We start from the raw sequence: 19,498 nt of genomic DNA, 5'->3' as shown, positions 1-19,498 counted from the left end.
TCTGTTGTTAAACCATACATTTATTTTGACAAGTTGTTGTGAAGTTTCTGTGTGTATACAGTATGATATGATGCTAGTTTTCTCAAATGAAATGGTAAAATTCACATGAAGTGACTCACAGCATCTCTGGAGATAAAGTGCATGTGTTCATGCCATAATGTAGTGAGATGCAGAGGCTGAAAATCACTGCGAGGTCACGTGTGCGTCAGTATTTGTGTAGTAAACAAAACCACGTCTCTGCCATTTATACATATAGAGGTAAATTGAACATGCAGGATTTAAACCATCTTATGTGTTTTAATATTTACATACATTAGTTCATACAATGATTCAAATGAAGTAACATATCTTCTTTTATTCATCCCAAAAAAAAAAAGAATCTGCATGGGTTCTGGTTGAAGAAGGTTTGTAGGCTTGTGGAACTGATGTAGATTATCGAATGGTGAGTTCCGTAAACTGCTCTAGGTGTTTACATCATTGTGGCAGGCAAGCTGAGCTTGAAGTTTGGTGTTAAGCCCCTTGTGGTACATCAGCATAAGATGATCCTGTCCTCAGCCAATAGGTGCTGCAAGTGTACGGAAAGGTAGTGTGCAATCTGTGGCCCCTGGTGCTTTTGTCTTGCCGTAACTAAAGCAGTTGTTCCCCGGGTACCCTCCGGGTAGGAAATCAGAGTATAAAGGGAAATTCATTCGTCTGCCCTCCCACATTTCGGTAGCTCAATCCAGCGCTCTCCCAGTCAACAATGAGCACACAAATTACACTTTGCTTTCGTCAGTGGGATACAAGTTTGGTTGTTGATTAATAAATAAGGAGCCCTGCAACAGGAAACCCTTACATTTGGCTGGATTGCCATCAAAACTGTGGAGCAGCGACAACCCGGGAAAAGCTGTGTTAGGACTCATGCTTGGGTTGATTTGACTGGAAACCACAGCTGCATTAATTCAGTCAGCGTGGTTAGTTTTAGAAGCTGTTGTGAGCATGGCTGCTTGGGACGAGACCTTGGTCACCAGGTGATGAAGAGCCGCTGGGTCCTGTTGTGGAGAAGTCTTCAGTGATGCAGAGTCAGAGACATTTGGATCCATTTGCAGCTCTTTATTAAGAATGGTCTAACAGGCAGGAAGTCAACATCAGTGTCAGCAATATCAGAGATAAACAAAGAATAGTGAACAATACCAGACATGAGTTGAGGCAGGCAGAAAACAATCAGAGTCGAGGAGTCCAGGCAATAGAGTCAAGGGGCGGGCAGCAATCAATCAGAAGTAGAGAGAACAGTCCAAGATCAAACATAGGGAATCAATAGTAATGAGAAATGCTCAGATTATCAGCCAGGGCAAGGATAAGACTTCACACTGAGTTTGTGTCTGAGCACAGTTTATATAAGGGGTATAATGAAATAAATCTGGGCAGGTAATCAGACCTAGGTGTGGGATATGATGGGAATTGCAGCTCAGGAATGGTTAGTACTCAGGGGAGGGAGAGCCACAGAGGTGTGGTTCATGGCAATAATAATTAATCTTAATAATTAATTTATATCCAACAATATAAACATATTCTGTGCATGTATATAATGTTAATTTTCATTTAATTGTAGAAAGAACTATAATTTAGTTATTAATTAATTAATGTTACCTAAGAATAATTTTTGCCACTACAGTGACACCCAAGAAAGACCATGTTAGTTTTATCTAGTTTTGTATTAATTTGACATCCTGAAGCTGACAGTCAGATTTTGAAGTTAATGTTGTGGTAATGCAGTGGGGAGTGTCATTAGTACTCCAATGCTTAAAATATTTTCTATAATAATAATTTACTATTTTTGCCATTTTGATTTCTGTGTAAATGCATTTTAAATGCTGCCCGTGCCAGCACTGAATGCAGTTACTGTATGTAAATACTAAAAATGCTCAATGGAATCTTTTTTAAAATAAGCTATTCACACAGGGATTAAAGCTTTAATTATCATACTTTTATTCTTAATCCTAATTTCATCCTGTTTATAATATCAATGCATATTTAAATATCTCATTATTCATAATGCATATATGATTGATTTCTTTAAGGTGAAAACATTTGCAAACATGAAAAATAAAGAGTTTTGTTTTTACAGAGTTTTCTTTTCTGGTAACCCAGTTCATCTGGACAGTCTTTGCATTGTGTGCCTGTTTTACACTCTTTATACATATTATTAATTCCTCATTCCTCAGTTAACTACAAACATACTTTCTGATGACTTATGCATTTAAAGTCTCTTTGTTTTGTTGCACCTCATTGCTGCATACTTGGGCACAGCTCTCATGCCATTTTTATTGGAAGACTTGTGTATGTCAGACTCCACCTTTTTCACAATTCACCCACTCTGTCCAGGCCAACTTCCTGCAAACTCTGTACAGGGGCAAAACAACTGGCCTTCTTTGTGCTTTTGACTGGACAGGGTTGGCGTCAGCATCACACTTTCAGGACTAAGGAATCCTGAGTTGTTTTTTTTTAGATTTTTTAGGTTTGCTTGAGTGCAAGGGAATTTGTGGATAATTGACAGGGAATCTACTTGTTATCCAAAAGTTAGCTGTTCATTGTGTCCCACTCAAACTTAAACCAAGATGCACTTTGGAGGTGTTGAGCATACACACATACAGTGTACTTGTGCTGGACATATGTGCATCAAGGCAGCAAGAATTTTGAAGTGTTAAGGTGGATATTACCTCATACCAAAATGAATAAGCAGTGAAATGCTCCAAAAATGATCCAAAAAACTTCTACAATATCTGAGCATACATTCTAGATTCACCCTCCCGTATTCACAAAGTGCATTTACCTTTAGCTCTCAGGTAATACAATACAATAAATTAATTTAATAAAATAAGCCAAAACACTTGATCAAATCTGCATAATATTCACAAACAGAAATAATGACATTGAGCAAAAAAGAGAAACATTGCCAATTTGACAGTAAAAGCATAAATAGGTGCTAGAGCATTCACATGAAAATAAAAAAACAATGTTTTAAAGCTCATTTTTCACAACATGAACCCCAAATAATATTAATATTTTTAAAAATTAAATGACTGTCCATTTAACTTTTTTGCATAAAATGTGAGTTCAGCTCCTGATTGGAACGGTAACATATATTTCTCTCCCCCCGTGTTCTTCTAAACATTTTCTCAGGCAAGAGTTCAGTTTGTTATCTTATTGTAGCGTGTTGTACTATTCCTGTGTTTGGAGGTGCGAGAGCAAGGGGAAGGGGTCACTCTTTTTGTAGCCTCCTTTATTTGAGCCCTGCTATGTAGAGTCCTGATTGACCACTTTGCCTCCATTCATTGTTGGGGTTCCTGAGCTTTTCCTGGAGCGTTGCTTTTCTTCAATCTCATGGAGTGAAGGCTCTCTGTACATGCAAACTGCAATATGCAAACATATCAGTTCATTAGTATTCATTACATTTGACTGCATTCATTACAAATAAAAAAAATCTTAGTGATATTTTCATTAAACACACTCTTGGTATTGTTGTGCGTGATTTATCAGATTTATTTTATTTCAAAGGGAAAATTTACTCTTCTTGCATCACTTGCAGCAATTCTTTTTATTTTTCCTTTCTTTTTTGTCATACATATAAGTCCTCTTATTTATTTATTTTTTTGTTATTTATAATTCTGTTTAGAAAATGTACATATCTTGTTATTTTTAGTGGTGCTTGTGAAACATAGCACTATTTTAATCTCACATACTTATGAAGCATCTCTATTATCATCTCAAATACTACTACTTCTTCCTACAGTTTCCATATATACTTTAGCATGTAACTCATCCCATTTGTCACAGACCTACGAAAGAGGTGTCAAATCATGCAGTCTTTTATAAGTGATCGGACATACAATGTTTGTACAGCGAGCAAAAAGGGGTTAAAAATCTTGTAAACTTAATATTGCAGCCAACTTTGACAGTCCATAGCTCTGGGTGAGAATTTTGTAGAAACATGAGACATTTGACCATTGACATTTTCCTAGCAATCATAAACATAAAGTTGTATCTTCAAATCTAAATGTCACAGAGACACGGGGCTTTGTTTATAACACTCATAATGGCAAGAAGTCTTTGGTATCATCATCACACCCTAGCCACCACCCTGAGTACCTAAGCAACTGCATAAGAACACCTTAGCATAATAACCAGAGCAATAATAATAACAAAAAAACGCTTGTCCAGTTAAAGTGGTTTGAATGATTGGATTTAAATTTTGGAAGTAAAACTGCCTAAATCGGCCCTAGGCAGCCACCTACACATGTCAGGATCCGCCATTGCAACATTATTTCAGGGAGACTGCTGCCACCCCTGGCCACTAAGTAGATATGTCCCTCTGAATGCACGCACAAAGTGTGTAATTCTGTAAATATACGTTTCCTAATTGGTAAAAAGACATAAGAGACTTTCAAATTGTCATGGAAGGGGGGCGTACTGTCCGTAATACACTTCAGTTTAGAGGAACTGCTCAGAGATCGTTTAGAGTAGATTATAATGATTATATTCATTCAAAAGCTGAAAAGGTTTAAAGTTTTGTGATAAAATGTGTACTGATATTACACATGAGGCAAGCAATTTTAAATGTAAATAAATATATAGAATTACCTTCAATTGGTCTTGGTACAAAGTGTGAAGAGGGTTTGGTTTTCTTCACACGGTTGCCTTTCATGACCTGACCCTCTTTGGTGAGGCCCAGGAACCAGGCTCTACCCGACTCCTGTTGGCGGTACATGGTGGATGAGTAGATAACGTAGTAGTTTTCAAAAACGGACTCCTTGAATTTACATTCAGGCGTGAACATCTCCTAAGGATAAAAATATAAATAAATGTATAAATGAATGAACAATGAACTTACAATGAACTTATTCTGTAATAGGTGCACTAGGCTTCAAGAAGATTTTTTTGCGCAGTTTAACCTTTGAGTCCTAAAGAAAAGGTTTGTGAGAGTATTTATATCAGTAATGTAAAAAAAAAAACATGCACAAATGGTGATCTGTTCCAACTGTTTACCTGACACATTTGAAAATGTGCTATGTCAGGTAAACATTCCACTCATCCAGTATATGTTTTCTACATTGAAATCCTGAGCCTCGTGATCTTATTAGAGTTGAGCGAGAGATTTTGATTGGTTCTAAACCCATTAATTGATCATTAGTTAAAGTATTTAAACCTGCTATTTTGCTATCTGGTAGGCACTCTTGGTGTGATGGATTCCTCAAGAGTGTCTCATTTTGTCTTAGCTCATTTCTTGTTGGTTCTTTTGTGCATTTCTTATATTATGTAGTTCAAGTTTTGCTGTTCTTTATTTTCTTTAAATATCTCTAAACGTTTATTTTTCATTACTAATATTTGTGTTGTAATTATGAGACAAAACAAGTACTTGATTAGACATCCCTCTTTGACCGTCTTTTATGTTGCAACTTTAAACGAGCGGGTCCGTTACAGTATATATACTCCTTGTTTACACATTTATATTTATTTACTTTTATATATATATATTTTTTTAAGTACAAGTGTATGGTTACACACAATTACATGAAAAAGTACAAATAATTTCAGCTTGTTACAATGCTTTATTTATTTGAAAGTTTCAGAGCAGGATTTAGAAAATGAAATTGAAAATTGGAAAATAATGGGTATAAATAGATTTTTGACGTTAGTCTTTGTCAAAAATGAATTATTTGAATTTCTATACTGTTCTTCCCGATGTCTGAATAGCCAACAACTACCATTGGGATTAATGTACGTGCTCTCCAGGTATTATAGACCACCTTAGTTGGAATTCAGCAGTTCAATGCACTTAATAGAATCAAGTTAAGAAATATAATACATATTGTTGAGCACCATTGTAGGTAACGCATTACAAGTAATACAAGTTACATAATAATAATAATAATTATAATAATTTTTTTAAAATAATTACTGCGTAGTAGTGCGTTATTTTTTAATTTACAAAAAAATATCAGAGTTAGTTTATCAAAAATGTAATGCTAGTTACTTTTTTCCCCCCATTTATTTACTGACAAGTCTCCTGTCACCATGTTGGTAGAAATTGGAAGTACAGAGCTGTTGTGTGTGATGTGAACATGATTCTACTGTAGTTCTAGACTAAATGTCAACATGCATTAATTCTTCTCACACAAAAAAAAAAAAGATTTATTCGTCAAGATAAATTAAAACAGTGAAATGCAAACTCAGAATGACACAAACCTTCGATAATATGTTAAATAACACAAATGTATCTAATCCCATTTTATGAACCAATGTCTTTGCGGCTGACCTTTGATGATTTAGTTCAGTTCTACTTTAGATAAGATAACAATTGTGCTTTTTTTATTGTTGAACAGTGCTGAACTTCTGCATTCACTGAAGATGAGAATTTACTCTTCCTTCAGTCTGAGGGTTATTCATTACACTTTTTGGTACAAAAAGGATTTTCATTTGCTATAAAATGAACGTATTATATTAAAAACAAGCAATTAAGACATGTTCATAATTAAAAAGTAATGCAAAAGTAATGTAATGCATTACTTTCTATAAAAAGTAACTAAATAACTATAATTATGGTGCTGAGGCATGGGCTGTTTCCATGGCTGTGGGTAGTCCTTTCAAGGGTATGAGGCGGCATGACTTGGAGAATCAATCTATGATAACCAGAATGGTAGTGAAGTCGTTGGAGGAGGCAGATCCATGACGAAGTCTATGGGTAAATGGGACCTAGTGCGTTGTGTGATAGGTAATAGTTGAAAGAGGCCGGAGGGTAATTCTTTAGGGGTTTTGGATTGGGCACAGACAGGACAGGACTTGACATACGTGGTTATATCTTTTGCCATGGCTGGCCACCATAACATGTTCTGAATTAGACGCTACTGTATTATAGTTCCTAATGAAGCGGCGATAGAAGTTTGCGAAGCCCAAGAATCTCTGTAATTCCTTGAGTGTGGAAGGTTGAGGCCATACGGTGACAGCATGGACCTACAATTCATCCCAGAAATGATGTCTACTGTAATATAGTTCCTAATGAAGTGGCGATAGAAGTTTGCAAAGCCCAAGAATCTCTGTAATTCCATGACTGTGGAAGGTTGAGGCCATTCGGTGACAGCTTGGACCTTCAATTCATCCCAGTAATGATGTCTGGTGGACAAGGAACTCACACTTTTCTACCTTCACGTGAAGCTGGTCATGAATGGATAGAAAGGGAAATCCCAGAATGACTTAATGTTTGGGCGAAATCACAAAGTACAATGTGATGGATTCTTGATGGAACAACCCGACATTGAGAGTGAAAACTGATAAGTGATTCCCTCCCCAATGAGAGCGTCATTAATAGCCTTGATTTTAATGGGTGGAATGCATGGTTGAGTGGTGATATTGAATTTTGTGACGATGCTACTATCAATCAGATTCAGGGCAGCTCCGGAATCTATCATCTGTCAAATCAAGAGATAAATTGTCAGTCTTAAGATTAATGGTTAACGAGAAAATTTTATTACAGGGCAGAGAGAAGTGTTCAATATTCACCCTAGTTGTGGATTGAGGTTTGTGAGGACATCCAAGACTGAGATGGCCTACAGCGCCACAGTAAAAACACAAACAATATCATCGGTGTCTTTCTCTCTCTCACTCAGAAAGCTGTTGAGTTGCAAGGGTTTGACATCTTGGCATGTCTCAGGCTTGGTTGGTGTGGGTAAATTAAGGGGGTCCCCTTTCTTCATTTTACGAGTTCTGAATTCACTTGCATACTCGGAGGTGGTTCAGTTGCCTTGAGTGATACTAATAATCTGGGTTGAAATATCTTGGCCGCCAGCGAGGTATTCAAACACTTTTCTGAGTTGTTGAATGAAATAATCGAGTGAGTATTTAATTTGTGAATCCGAGTCCCAAATGGCTGCTGCCCAATCGATCGTTCTGCCAGTCAATAATGTTAACAGGAAAGCATACATCTTTTCCTCTGATTCAAATCTTTCGCCCTGATGATCGAAGTACACTCTGACTTGGCAAATAAGGCCCTTGCGTTGTTCTGCAGTGCCATCAAATTTATCTGGAAAAGCAAAGCTTACCGTTTTCGGCATGGTAAGAGGGAGTGCTCGAATAAAATGTGTAAGGTGTTCATTGACTGCTTGGAGTTGAATAAGATGCTCTTGGTAGCTCTTCAATAACTCACTCTGGTAGGTGAATGTCGCTTGCAGACTGGACACTTCCGCTGGATTTGACGGTAGGCAAAGTTGTTTAGGCAGTTTAATAGGGCAAATCCAAAAGACCATGCCTGTAAACAGGCAGTGGGTCAAAACCAATAATACAATCCAAACCAGGCAAACAGAGCAAAAGGGGCAAACCCAAGGAATTGTAAACAGAGAACAAGGCAGAATCATACACAAGGAAGTCAGGCAGATTAACTTGAATAACACTCAGTAAGGCAGAGTGAACTGGCAATACTTCACAAACATCCAAGCCTTCAAAGCCCTCAAACAGGAAGTAGTTGCAGAGGAAGTCTGATGGTTGAGCACAGGTAGTACTCTGGTTGACGGCTCCTCTGCTGGTTAGGCATTACGGTAATTACCTTTTTTTATGGAGTAGCACAATATTGTAATATATTACTTTTAAAAGTAAGTTTCCCCAGCACTGTTGTTGAGTTCGTAAAATAACAAAAAATATGTAGAAAAAGCCTAATGCCTTGATGAATATGGCACTATTAATGTTGGAGTGCGTAATATAATAAAGGCCTTGTGAGAAAAGCCCTGACACATCTGGTGTAAAAGAAAATGAAGGAAGATGCTGCTTAAACTAAATGAAGTTTTCTGTCTGACAAGTCATTATTATTCAAAGGATAAGGTCGGCAGTGTCTAGACAGCTGCCTCATTCACATTAGGAGTCTGGAAAGGACACAGTTCCATCTCAGTGACTGAAGGAAAAGTAAAGGACAGCATTTAATGTCCACATAATATGATGAATAAGTGATATTTATCCAAAATACTAACATAACATTTAATAACTGTTACTATCTGTAGTGTTTAATTAGTCAGTTTAATTTAAATTTAAAAGCCTTACTCTCATGTCATTCCAAACCCCTAAGGACTTTATTCAGCAATGAATCTACCCTGTTCAATAGCCAAAAATGTAGTAAGGCCTTTATTATCATTAGTTCGAGCTACAAGAATGCTTTTTGTGTGCCAAGAAAACAAAAGTGAATTCATTCAAAAATTTTCTGTACATGCAGGGTCAGAAAGCTCTCGGATTTGATCCAAAATATCCTAAAAAGTGCCGAAATATGGTACCAAAATCAAGTCAATCATCCACAACACATTCAAGTTAAAACTATGACCATGCTACTGGAAATGCATTAAATAAAGGAAGACTCGACAAGCTATTAATTAGCAGTAATTTCATCAGGTAGTACAGTACCCAAATTTAGTGTTGAAGAGCTTTATGCAACCCAGTTTATTTTGTGATCTAATATACTCAGGAACAGAGAGGCTGATACTGGTTTGCATTCAGAGTATGTGCTGTCTGCATGTGTGTATCTGTACATTATGTAAGTGATAAAACTAAAACTAAAATCCTGACTCTTCTACTGCACTATTATCACCAGATGGCAGATAAAAATGGCAAATTAAAATTAAGAGATGAAGAGCTCCAGGATGAACCCCGCAAAGCAGTTTGACAAAACAGCTCAAATATGCATCTCCAAATTCTTTTATATAATTTTAGCATTTGTTAACACAAATGTGAAAATTCATGGTAGGTTTATGGTTTGGTGTAGGTGATATTTCCAATGATAGAGCATTAACCGTTAATGACATCACACAGATTTTTGAACTCTTAACAGCTGTAATACATCAAACAGCATGATAAAAACTGTATTGCTGAAATGTATTTTGAGGCACGTATTTCCAGTGTGCCTGGGTTGCATTAATTAAAGATGCATGCATTTGAAGTACAGAGAAAGTTGCAGTTGTCAGTGTTGTCAAGTAGGTCACAGTGAAAGCATGATAAATAATGGAGCGTGACTCCTTATAGAGTTAGACTCAAACCCCCACACAAACCAGCAGTTAACAAATCAATGTACATTAGGAGGACTAATGCCGAGTTCACACTGATTTTCAAAATAATCAGATCATCATGGTTTTCACACTGTACAACTATCTGAGGTAGCATTCAGTTGCTACTGGGTTCACAGTGGTTACATTACAAAGACAACAATAATTATTTTAGTTTTAATTTTAATTATTGTGGTGTAGTACAGATATGTAGATGCCTTAATCAAATTATTATTGTGTAGGACTTTTTGACGCATTTTGCAAGATACACACATGGCAGTGATCAGCAATTTGATGGCAAATTTGTTCCTGCAGAGCCATTTGGTCTCTTCAGAGTAAAAACGGGCGTTTCTCAATTTCTGGGCATTTTCAAACCACTGAATGTTCACAGGAAGTGATGAAGAAATAACACAAGATCATGCTGATATTGTGGTTTATAAGATTATTAACAACATACTGAAAAGGTTATATACAAAAATCTAACTACTTAAAAGTGAAACCAACGTTTTATGCATTTTACATTGAGCTTATTTATTATGCAAAGTGTATCTCAAAGTGATGAAAGTCGCTAATCCAATTCTTACCTATCTCTGTACAGTATAAGAAAAACATGACATACAGATAAATGCAATTCCAATCATTTATTGTAAAAATGACAATGTTTGCAGCCACAGTCCTCTCTGCTGGAATTTCTCTGCTGGAGTTTATGTTGTTAATGACTGAAAATATTCATACATACAGAAATATTCATAATTGTCCTGATCCTCTCTCCATGAACTTGTAAAGACAAGTTCACATCATTCGAATACACCTAACCAGAAAGATGGCATGTCACAATCTGTGATGAATACAGGCAAGAGCCAATGAGTATTTGAGTATCCTGCAGTAAAACGTGTCATTTGAAGTGGCAACATTTAAATTTGTAATGAGTGCATCAGTCAGGCACACATTTTACTGTTTACAATCACTAGGAATAGAGAGAAAGATTGCCAAATAAAGTCTTAGATCTGGGGGTGTTCCTCTCAGTGGATTTGGATTACAGCGAACAAATACAGTTGTTTCATTTTGTAGTGATATTGCATTTTTGGTGTATTTTATTGTTCTATTGTCAGTCAGAGCATGTCAGAGAAAATTCCTTTTGTGGCATTTTCTTTACATCAGTTAGACTTTAAATGACAAGTAAAGATTAAACTATCATAGAAGTGTTGTTTATTTTAAAGAAATCACAAAGAAAAGAACAACATTTTATCATTTCATATTAAGCAAACAGTTTAATAATGCAGTTGCAAATAAGGTTATTGATATGACAACTAAAAACAGCAAAAATAATAAAATTAATGTGATTTCAATATTCACAAGGACCCATTTTTAGGTGTAGTCAATATTAGTTTTGTACATTTTAAATGAATTAATTTTTTTTATTACAAGATAAGCAAAGCTCAAAAAACTAAGAAAAGTTAGAAAAAAAAGATAAACCAGTAACACTAAACTAAAAAGTAAATAAATAAATAGAATTTAAATATAAAATACAAAATATAGTACAATAAAATTATTTTAATCTAATAAATAGAAAGGAGCTCAATACAAAAGGAAAGAAAAAAAAGAAAGATCATTTCCTTGGATGTATAATTCAGTTGTTTTCTTTTGTTAATTTATTTTATATTTTCATCAATTCAACCTTAAAAAGTAAAAGACACCTTTAAGTCATTTACCTGGTCTGTCTGTTTTTATTAACATGGTTTACTCATTTTTGTTCTCCTGTAGTGAACCTATTAGCTTGACTGATCTATTACAGTGAGAGAGAAATCATAGTAACTACAGTGCACCAATAGTGCTCGGGGGTTGCAAGTACAATACTGGATTTAATAATAATTCAACAGGAGTCAAATAGGAGTCTGTAACACTCAACATAATTTAAGGACAGATAAAAGGACTAAACAGAATGGGCTTATAAACACTATAGGACACATTTAGGGAGAACTTCAAACAGGTGGGGAGTAATTGATCAATTCAACAAGAACAGTTCAACAACAATAGGAAAAACAAAACAAGGAGTTCCTTCAACACATTTGCAGCAGAGGTAAAACTAAAGGCACTGAACACTGGGTGAAAAATACATTTAAAAATAAGAGTATGACACACAAGACTTGGGAACACAGGCTAGGATCATGACTTTAATAATTTAAGAGAAAGACTTGAAAAATGTAAAGATAAAAATAAGATGTTCTTCACTCATAATTGCCCTTAAACATGGCAATCATCTGCATCACTGAGTAGGTGATTTTGTGAACCAGATGAATCTGATATTTGAATGAATTCACTTAACTTTAAAAAAAATTCATTAAGTTTAAAAGAATGATTCATACGTGAATCAGGCAGAGACTCCAAAAAAGCTGTACTACTATTTTATATATATATATATATATATATATATATATATATATATACACACACACTCAGTCATGCCTAACTCTAGACATGCGGGTGTCAAACTCAAACTCAGTAGGGGCTATGTTGAGGGCTGTGAATAATATCAGATACTAGAATGATATCTCAAACTGTACAACTTATTTTTGTCACGGATCTGCCAGGTTCTGCCACCACCCAAGCACAGCGATCTCCCTCACCTGAGTTCTAACTAGCCACACTTGCACCTCTTCAGCACATTCATCAAGAGCATTTTATAAGCATACACCACGAGATAAAAGATAAAAATTGTGCTCAGTATCGCTGTGATTCTTGTTAAAGACTTTCAAAGAACTATATACTCCAATTCCTCTGCCATTGACTTTTCATGCTCATCTGTGCAAATAAACATTATCATTTTACCTACCTCCTGTGTGAGTCTGCGTCTGTTACAGAAGCCTGGACCAACACCGCTAGAACTGCATGAGCACCGACAATCCATTTCAGGAACTCTCTCTGTAGTTTCTCTACACCCACCACCCACAGCTTCAGTCACCGCTCCCTCACTGGTCACCATCAGCACTTCTTTGCCTCTAGTCAATTGCAGTATTTAGCGAACTATCAAAAGTGCATGCCCATATGCAATCAGTTTACAATGTTTTAGCGAGCACTTCTACCCTCCATCAGCCAGAGATTACCAGCCCTCCAGAGCCTCAACCAGAACCCATGCAACTTGTTCATGAACTGATGACTCCAACTGAGTGGCAGAGAAGGCTGACCCAGGGGCTGCTGGAACTCTCTGCCGCCAGCTCAAGTTACAAACCTCTACCACCGACACAATCTACCAAGTCCAATCCATAATGGCAAAACAGTTGGATAATTACACTCGGGAAGAGACCTGTTTTCTGGTTCTGGAGGGCTTTACAGCAGACATCATCTTAGGGTGCCCGTGGTTGGTAAGGCATAATCTCTTCCTCTCTTGGAAGACAGGGGAAGTCCTTAAGTGGGATAAAAAACATCTAGAATGCTTCCCCTGTTTGCTGTTAACTGTTCCTCAAAGTCTACAGATTAATTCCACTTCCATTAAAAGTCTGTGAATTGAACAAAATGTTACACCCCCTTTAGTGAAGTATTCTGCCCCAAGAGAACAGCTTAATTACCACTACACCAGCCATGGGACTGTGCCATTGACTCATACCAGGTGAGCCAGTGCCCATGAGAAAATTTACCCACTCTCGCTTCCTGACCATATACGGCCATAGAGGAATATGTGAAGGAGGCAAGTTACATTTGAACAAGGTTACATTCGCCCTTCTTCTTCCCCTGCTGCTTCCAGCTTTTTCTTCGTGGCCAAGAAGGACAGATCTCACAACAAAATAACTGTTAAATTCCACCATTCTGTTGCAGCACCTTGAGCATCTAAGAGGAGCTACCATATTGACAAAGTGAGACTTCCGCAGTGCATATAACTAGATCAGAGACTGAGAAGGTGATGAGTGGAAGACCACTATGAGTACCTTGTGAGGCTGTATGGATTAGTCAACACACCATCAGTCTTCCAGGACTTTATGCATGAGGTGCTCAGAGACTTTCTCCACACGTTTGTCATTGTATATATTGACAATATTCTAATTTATTCCAAAGATCCGACAGAACACCTAGGGCACATCGCGAAGGTTCTACAAAGTTGTTCCTGAGAGGTTGCAACTTTCATCTAGTTGCTGGGATACGTGATTGACTCCAACGGATGCATGCAGATGGATGAGGGGAAGGTTGAAGCAATCACCTCCTGGCCAGAGCCCACTTCCATGAAAGAACTCCAAAGATTCCTAGGATTTGCAAATTTCTATCACCGCTTCATTAACAACTACAGCATCATCACCAGCCCATTAACATCTTTATTGAAACAAGCCCAAGTCTCTGTCCTGGAATCCAGCAGCATCTCAAGCTTTTGCCACATTGAAACAAGCATTTTAAATGCACCTCTCCTTGTACACCCTAATACCGAGCTCCCAGTAGAAGGGTAGAAGCCATCTTAGACGGAGAGGAAAATCCAGGAGGTCAGGCGATTCCTCCGTACCAGAACTCCTTGAATCAGATCTTAGGCTGGGCCAAGTATGTCCAGAACTCCCTTTGACGACGGCGACTGGTCTCACTTTCTCCCAGTACTCTATTTCCAGCCTCCCCTGTTCCTGTGGTCCGGTGAAGAGTCAGATGTCATGCCGGTTGACTACTGAAACACCCACCTTCCATCCTGGCCAGAAAGTATGGCTCTCCACACGGGGCATACGCCTGCCTTGCAGGAAATAAAGTCCCAGCTCTGTTGGCCCCTTTCCCATTCTGGAACAGGTAAACCCGGTATCATACAAACTTCAACTCCCTACTCAATACCACATTTACCCCATGTTCCACATTTCACTCCTGAAACCATATGTTGAACCTGCTCCTCTCCCCACAGAACCTGTCCCAGCAGAAGAGTCCCCTCCTCCATTGCTCACAGAGGACGGTTTGATATACACGGTCAAGGAGATATTCGATTGTCAACATGGCCATTTGGAGTACCTGGTGGACTGGGAAGGTTATGGTCCTGAGGAAAGGTCCTGGGTTTCTCAAGATGACATTCTTAAGGCCACTCTTCTGCACAAGTTCCACTCCACGTATCCAGACCACCCAGCACCCAGAGGAAGAGGGAGACTGCTGCAACGTTGAGGGATTTGGCTGTGGAGAAGGGGGTAATATTACGAATCTGCCAGGTTCTGCCACCACCCAATTACAGTGCTCTCCCTCACCTGAGTTCTAACTAGCCACACCTGCACCTCATTAGCACATTCAGCAAGAGCACTATATAAGCACATGTAACAGCCTACGGTAGTTACTCTTTTTACCCAGATTAACAAACTACAGTTTTTGATCACTGGATAATGGACCAAAACTCAAGGTTCATTTAGGGAGAGCAGAATTACTGTGTCATATAAAAGACAAAACCAGGAAAAGTTAACTCTTGCAAGGCAATATATATTTGAAATTAGGAAAAACAACAGGAAAGAGGAAAATAAATAAATGAATAAATGAAAACTCAAAACAGCTCACAAATGAACAATACGATTCACTTTCTTTCTTTTTTCAGTCTGTATATGGAATTCCTCAGTCCACTGGAAAAATTGCAAAAAATACAATGTCCACTTGTGGTATCCAAACAATGGCACAGAATGGCATAGATCTCTCCGAATCGACTATCTTGTTCCTTGGGTGGATCACCATTTCGTGCTTCACCATTTTGTCTTCATTGCAGGAACCCTCCCCTGCCAGCTCAAGTTACCAACCTCCAACATTAACATGATCTACCAAGTCCAATCTGTAACAGGAAAACCATTAAACGGAAGGAATGTTCGACAGCAAGCTGGACTACATTTGCAGATTGGACAAATTGCATTCAGAGGAGATCTGTTTACTGGTTCTGGAGGACTCTACAACAACTGTCATCTTAGGGAGCCCATGGTTGGTAAGGCATAATCCCATCCTCTCGTGGAAGTCCAGGAAGATTTACGCACACTTGCTTCCTGAATGTATGACCATGGAGGAGTATATAAAGGAGGCACTCAAACAGGCTTACATCCGTCCTTCCACTTCCCCTGCTGCTTCCAGTTTTTCTTTGTGGCCAAGAAGGATGGAGGCTTACAGCTGTGCATTGATTACAGATCACTCAATAAAATAACAGTTATACAATACAATACAATAACAGTTCCGTGCCCGCCGCCCTTGAACATTTAAGACGTGCCACCATCTTTACAAAATTAGACCTCTGCAGTGCATATGACCTTATTAGAATTTGTGAAGGCAACAAATGAAGGACAGCTTTTGTTACCCACTATGAGTAACTTGTAATGCCATATAGTCTAGTAAATGCACCTTCAGTTTTCCAGGACTTCATGTACGAGGTTCTCAGAGACTTCTTACACAAGTTTGTGATAGTATATATACCGCTGATATCCTATTTTACTCCAAGAATTTGACAGAGCACCAGAGGCATGTTGCTGAGGTTCTAAAGAGGCTACATGACTATCAGTTTTTCCTAAAAGCCGAGAAAGCTACAGCATCATCATCAGCCTCTCCTCGGGGTATCATCCCCAAACAAATGGACAGACGGAAAGGAAAATCCAGGAAGCGGGGCTATTCCTCTGTACATTCTGCCATGATCACCAGAACTCCTGAAACCAGTTCTTAGGCTGGGCCGACTAAGCCCAGAATTACCTTCGACAAGCTACGACTGGTCTCACTCCCTTCCAATGCGTATTCGGTTTCAAGCCTCTCCCGTTCCTGTGGTCCGGTAAGCCATCAGATGTTCCGGTGGTCGACTACTGGTTACGGGAAAGTGAGAGTGTCTGGGACGAGGCTCACCATCATCTCCAACAGAAGGTATGGCTCTCCACACGGGACATGCACCTGCGCCTGCCCTGCAGGAAATTAAGTCCCAGGTTTGTTGGCCCCTTGCTCATCCTGGAACAGGGAAACCCGGTAACCTACAAACTTCCTACAAACTCAATACTGCATTCAACCCACATTCCACGTTTCACACCTGGCCCAGCTGAAGAACCCCCTTCTCCATTACTATAAACGGCTCCATATATAGGGTCAAGGAGATATTGGATTCTCAATATTGCAGTGGCAGTTTGGAGTACCTTGGACTGGGAAGGTTATGGTCCTGAGGAAAGATCCTGGGTTCCTCAAGATGACATGCTTGATGACCACACTCTGTTGAACGAATTCCACTCCACGCATCCAGATCACCCAGCACCAAGAAATGCTTAGGTGCGGGTCGTGGAGGGAGGGTAATGTCACGGTTCCGCCAGGTTCTGCCACACCCAATCACAGTGATCCCTATCACCTGAGTGCTAACTAGCCACACCTGCACCTCATCAACACAGTCATCAGGAGCACTACAAAAGCACACACCACATTTCAGTCATGAAGTGGACTCTCTCCTCCTCTCCTCACTCCTACAAAGTATTACTGGATTACTTATCTCGCTACTTACCTCTTGTGTCTCTCCTTCAGTCACAGTTGTCTCTAGTGTCTCTAGTGGTTATGTTGTGTGTCTAAAGGATCTCCTTAGTCTTCTCCGTACTCCTGGCTCCTGTATAAAATATAGACTGTGCTCAGTATCACTGTGATTCCAGTTAAAGATCTGTGCAAATAAACATTATTTGTCATTTTACCTACCTCCTGTGTGAGTCTGCTTCTGTTACAGTCAGTGAGGCTGTAGAATATTTGTACACATTTTCTGTAAATATTTATCTGATAAATTCCTACTCTTTACAATACTTATATTCTTTTGCTAATTTTGCAGGAATTAATTCACTACTGCTAACATTTGCTAGCAGTCTTATGTTTAACTAAACACAGACAAAACTACAATAATCTATTTACAGATGAAACTGACCTGCACTTGAAGTCCTGAACAGGACAGTTTGTCCTCTCTCCTCAAATTGAACAGTTTCACTCCATTCTTGAGTCTTGCATCCTTTCGACTGATGTGCAGAGTGTGGGTGAGGCGAATTGCTTTGCAAGTCAAGACTAACTGATTTGTGATTTGTCGCAACAAAAGCAACAATTAAAAAATGTAGGTTAGTAGGCCATATTGGCTGCCAGGCCAGCAGGAATTCTTCTGGTGCTACCGATGGCCAGTCTGTCCCTACCTACTTTATACTCACATAGTAACCTCTAAATATGACATGTACCATTTGAATGTTATCCTAAAAAGCAAGACCCAGTCTTCCAGTCTATCTAGAAGTTTGTTAAGATTAACAGTGTCAAATGCAGAACTAAGCTCTAGAAGTACAAGTACTGACATTTTGCCAGAATCAGAACCAAAGCGAATATAATTTATTAGCTTAATGAGTGGTATGGCGTGGTTGGTAACCAGATTAAAAGTGATCAGGGTATCCATTTGAGTTTGAGCAGTTGCTCAGCTGATAAAACGGTAAAAACAACTAGCTGATAAAAAGGTGAAAATTACTTGCCTATATGATATTGGTCTATAGTTGCTCAATATGGTGCTATCAAGATTTCTTTTTCAAATGCAGTTTTCAGGCAGTTTCCCTTAAAGTAGTAAGTCATTTAAAACTTAATATCTTAAAGCTTAAAAATATAATATAAAAACTAAAATATCTGTAGTTATATAGTTGATAAAAGATAATTCATATTAACCTATAGCATATATATTGTAGCATAACTAAAATAGTTTAATTTTATACTTACACTGTAATTACACGTAACAAGAAGGTTACAGGGGATAAACTTTAGTTTACAGCCTGTAGATGTTATACCAACATAAGAATTCAATATAGGAATCATGTTTTCCCCACAGGAAACCGCCATTGCACTGTTGCACTACCATTTGACATTAAATTAATAATTTGAGAATCACTAGAAAATGATGTTAAACATATTTAATATTTTGAGAAAACAAAAACATTATTTCACCTTGCATGTATGTAAACCTATTGTAGGAGACTCCCAAAACAATATTAGAAACCTTAAAAATGGCATAATAGGAGCACAAAAAAAAATATGTTATAGGGAATAAATACAATATGATGCATTTAATAGCTATTTATTAATTAATGAATTTATGTATGTTTAGTATCTGTGCATTATGTATTAATGCATAATGGTGCCACTGTATTGTAAAGTGTTGCCAAATAAATTATTACTTTCCTTTTAGACTAACCAGCTGTTAAAAAGTCCGCAACTCACTCCAACACTTCCACAAACCTGTTTCAACGTCCGGGTGATGGTAAGAACATACGTCTCTTAGCATAGCTAAGTCTACATGCCTTAGAACCCATACTATAAGAAGTGATTTTTCTAGATTTTACATTGCAAAACTTTAACCACTGAATCAAAATGATAAAGGCAAGATTTTCTGCAGGAATGCAATGTTTTTCAGTTTTTTTATGCAAATGAGGCTGAGCTCACAAAATAAATGACTTCCAAGAAAACAACATTATGCAACATATACACATACATATATAAGAAAG

The 19,498-nt window shown here is 38.0% G+C and overlaps 1 protein-coding gene across 4 annotated transcripts in view; it reads right to left on the bottom strand.

The window, feature by feature from the left end:
* Nucleotides 1–1,077: 1,077 nt before the first annotated feature.
* Nucleotides 1,078–19,498, bottom strand: part of fgf12a (fibroblast growth factor 12a) — an 80,022-nt gene continuing 61,601 nt past the window's right edge. For all 4 annotated transcript variants that reach the window (XM_043217069.1, XM_043217065.1, XM_043217047.1 and 1 more), the window contains 2 exons: nt 4,621–4,819; nt 1,078–3,392 (listed from right to left, as the gene is read on the bottom strand). In XM_043217069.1, coding sequence (XP_043073004.1) covers nt 3,277–3,392; nt 4,621–4,819 — 315 coding nt within the window. In that variant the 3' untranslated portion in view covers nt 1,078–3,276. The remainder of the gene's footprint in view (nt 3,393–4,620; nt 4,820–19,498) is intronic.

Source organism: Puntigrus tetrazona, chromosome 2 (assembly GCF_018831695.1).
Source record: "Puntigrus tetrazona isolate hp1 chromosome 2, ASM1883169v1, whole genome shotgun sequence".
Lineage (NCBI taxonomy): Eukaryota > Metazoa > Chordata > Actinopteri > Cypriniformes > Cyprinidae > Puntigrus > Puntigrus tetrazona.
This window is presented reverse-complemented; position numbering and strand designations above follow the sequence as displayed.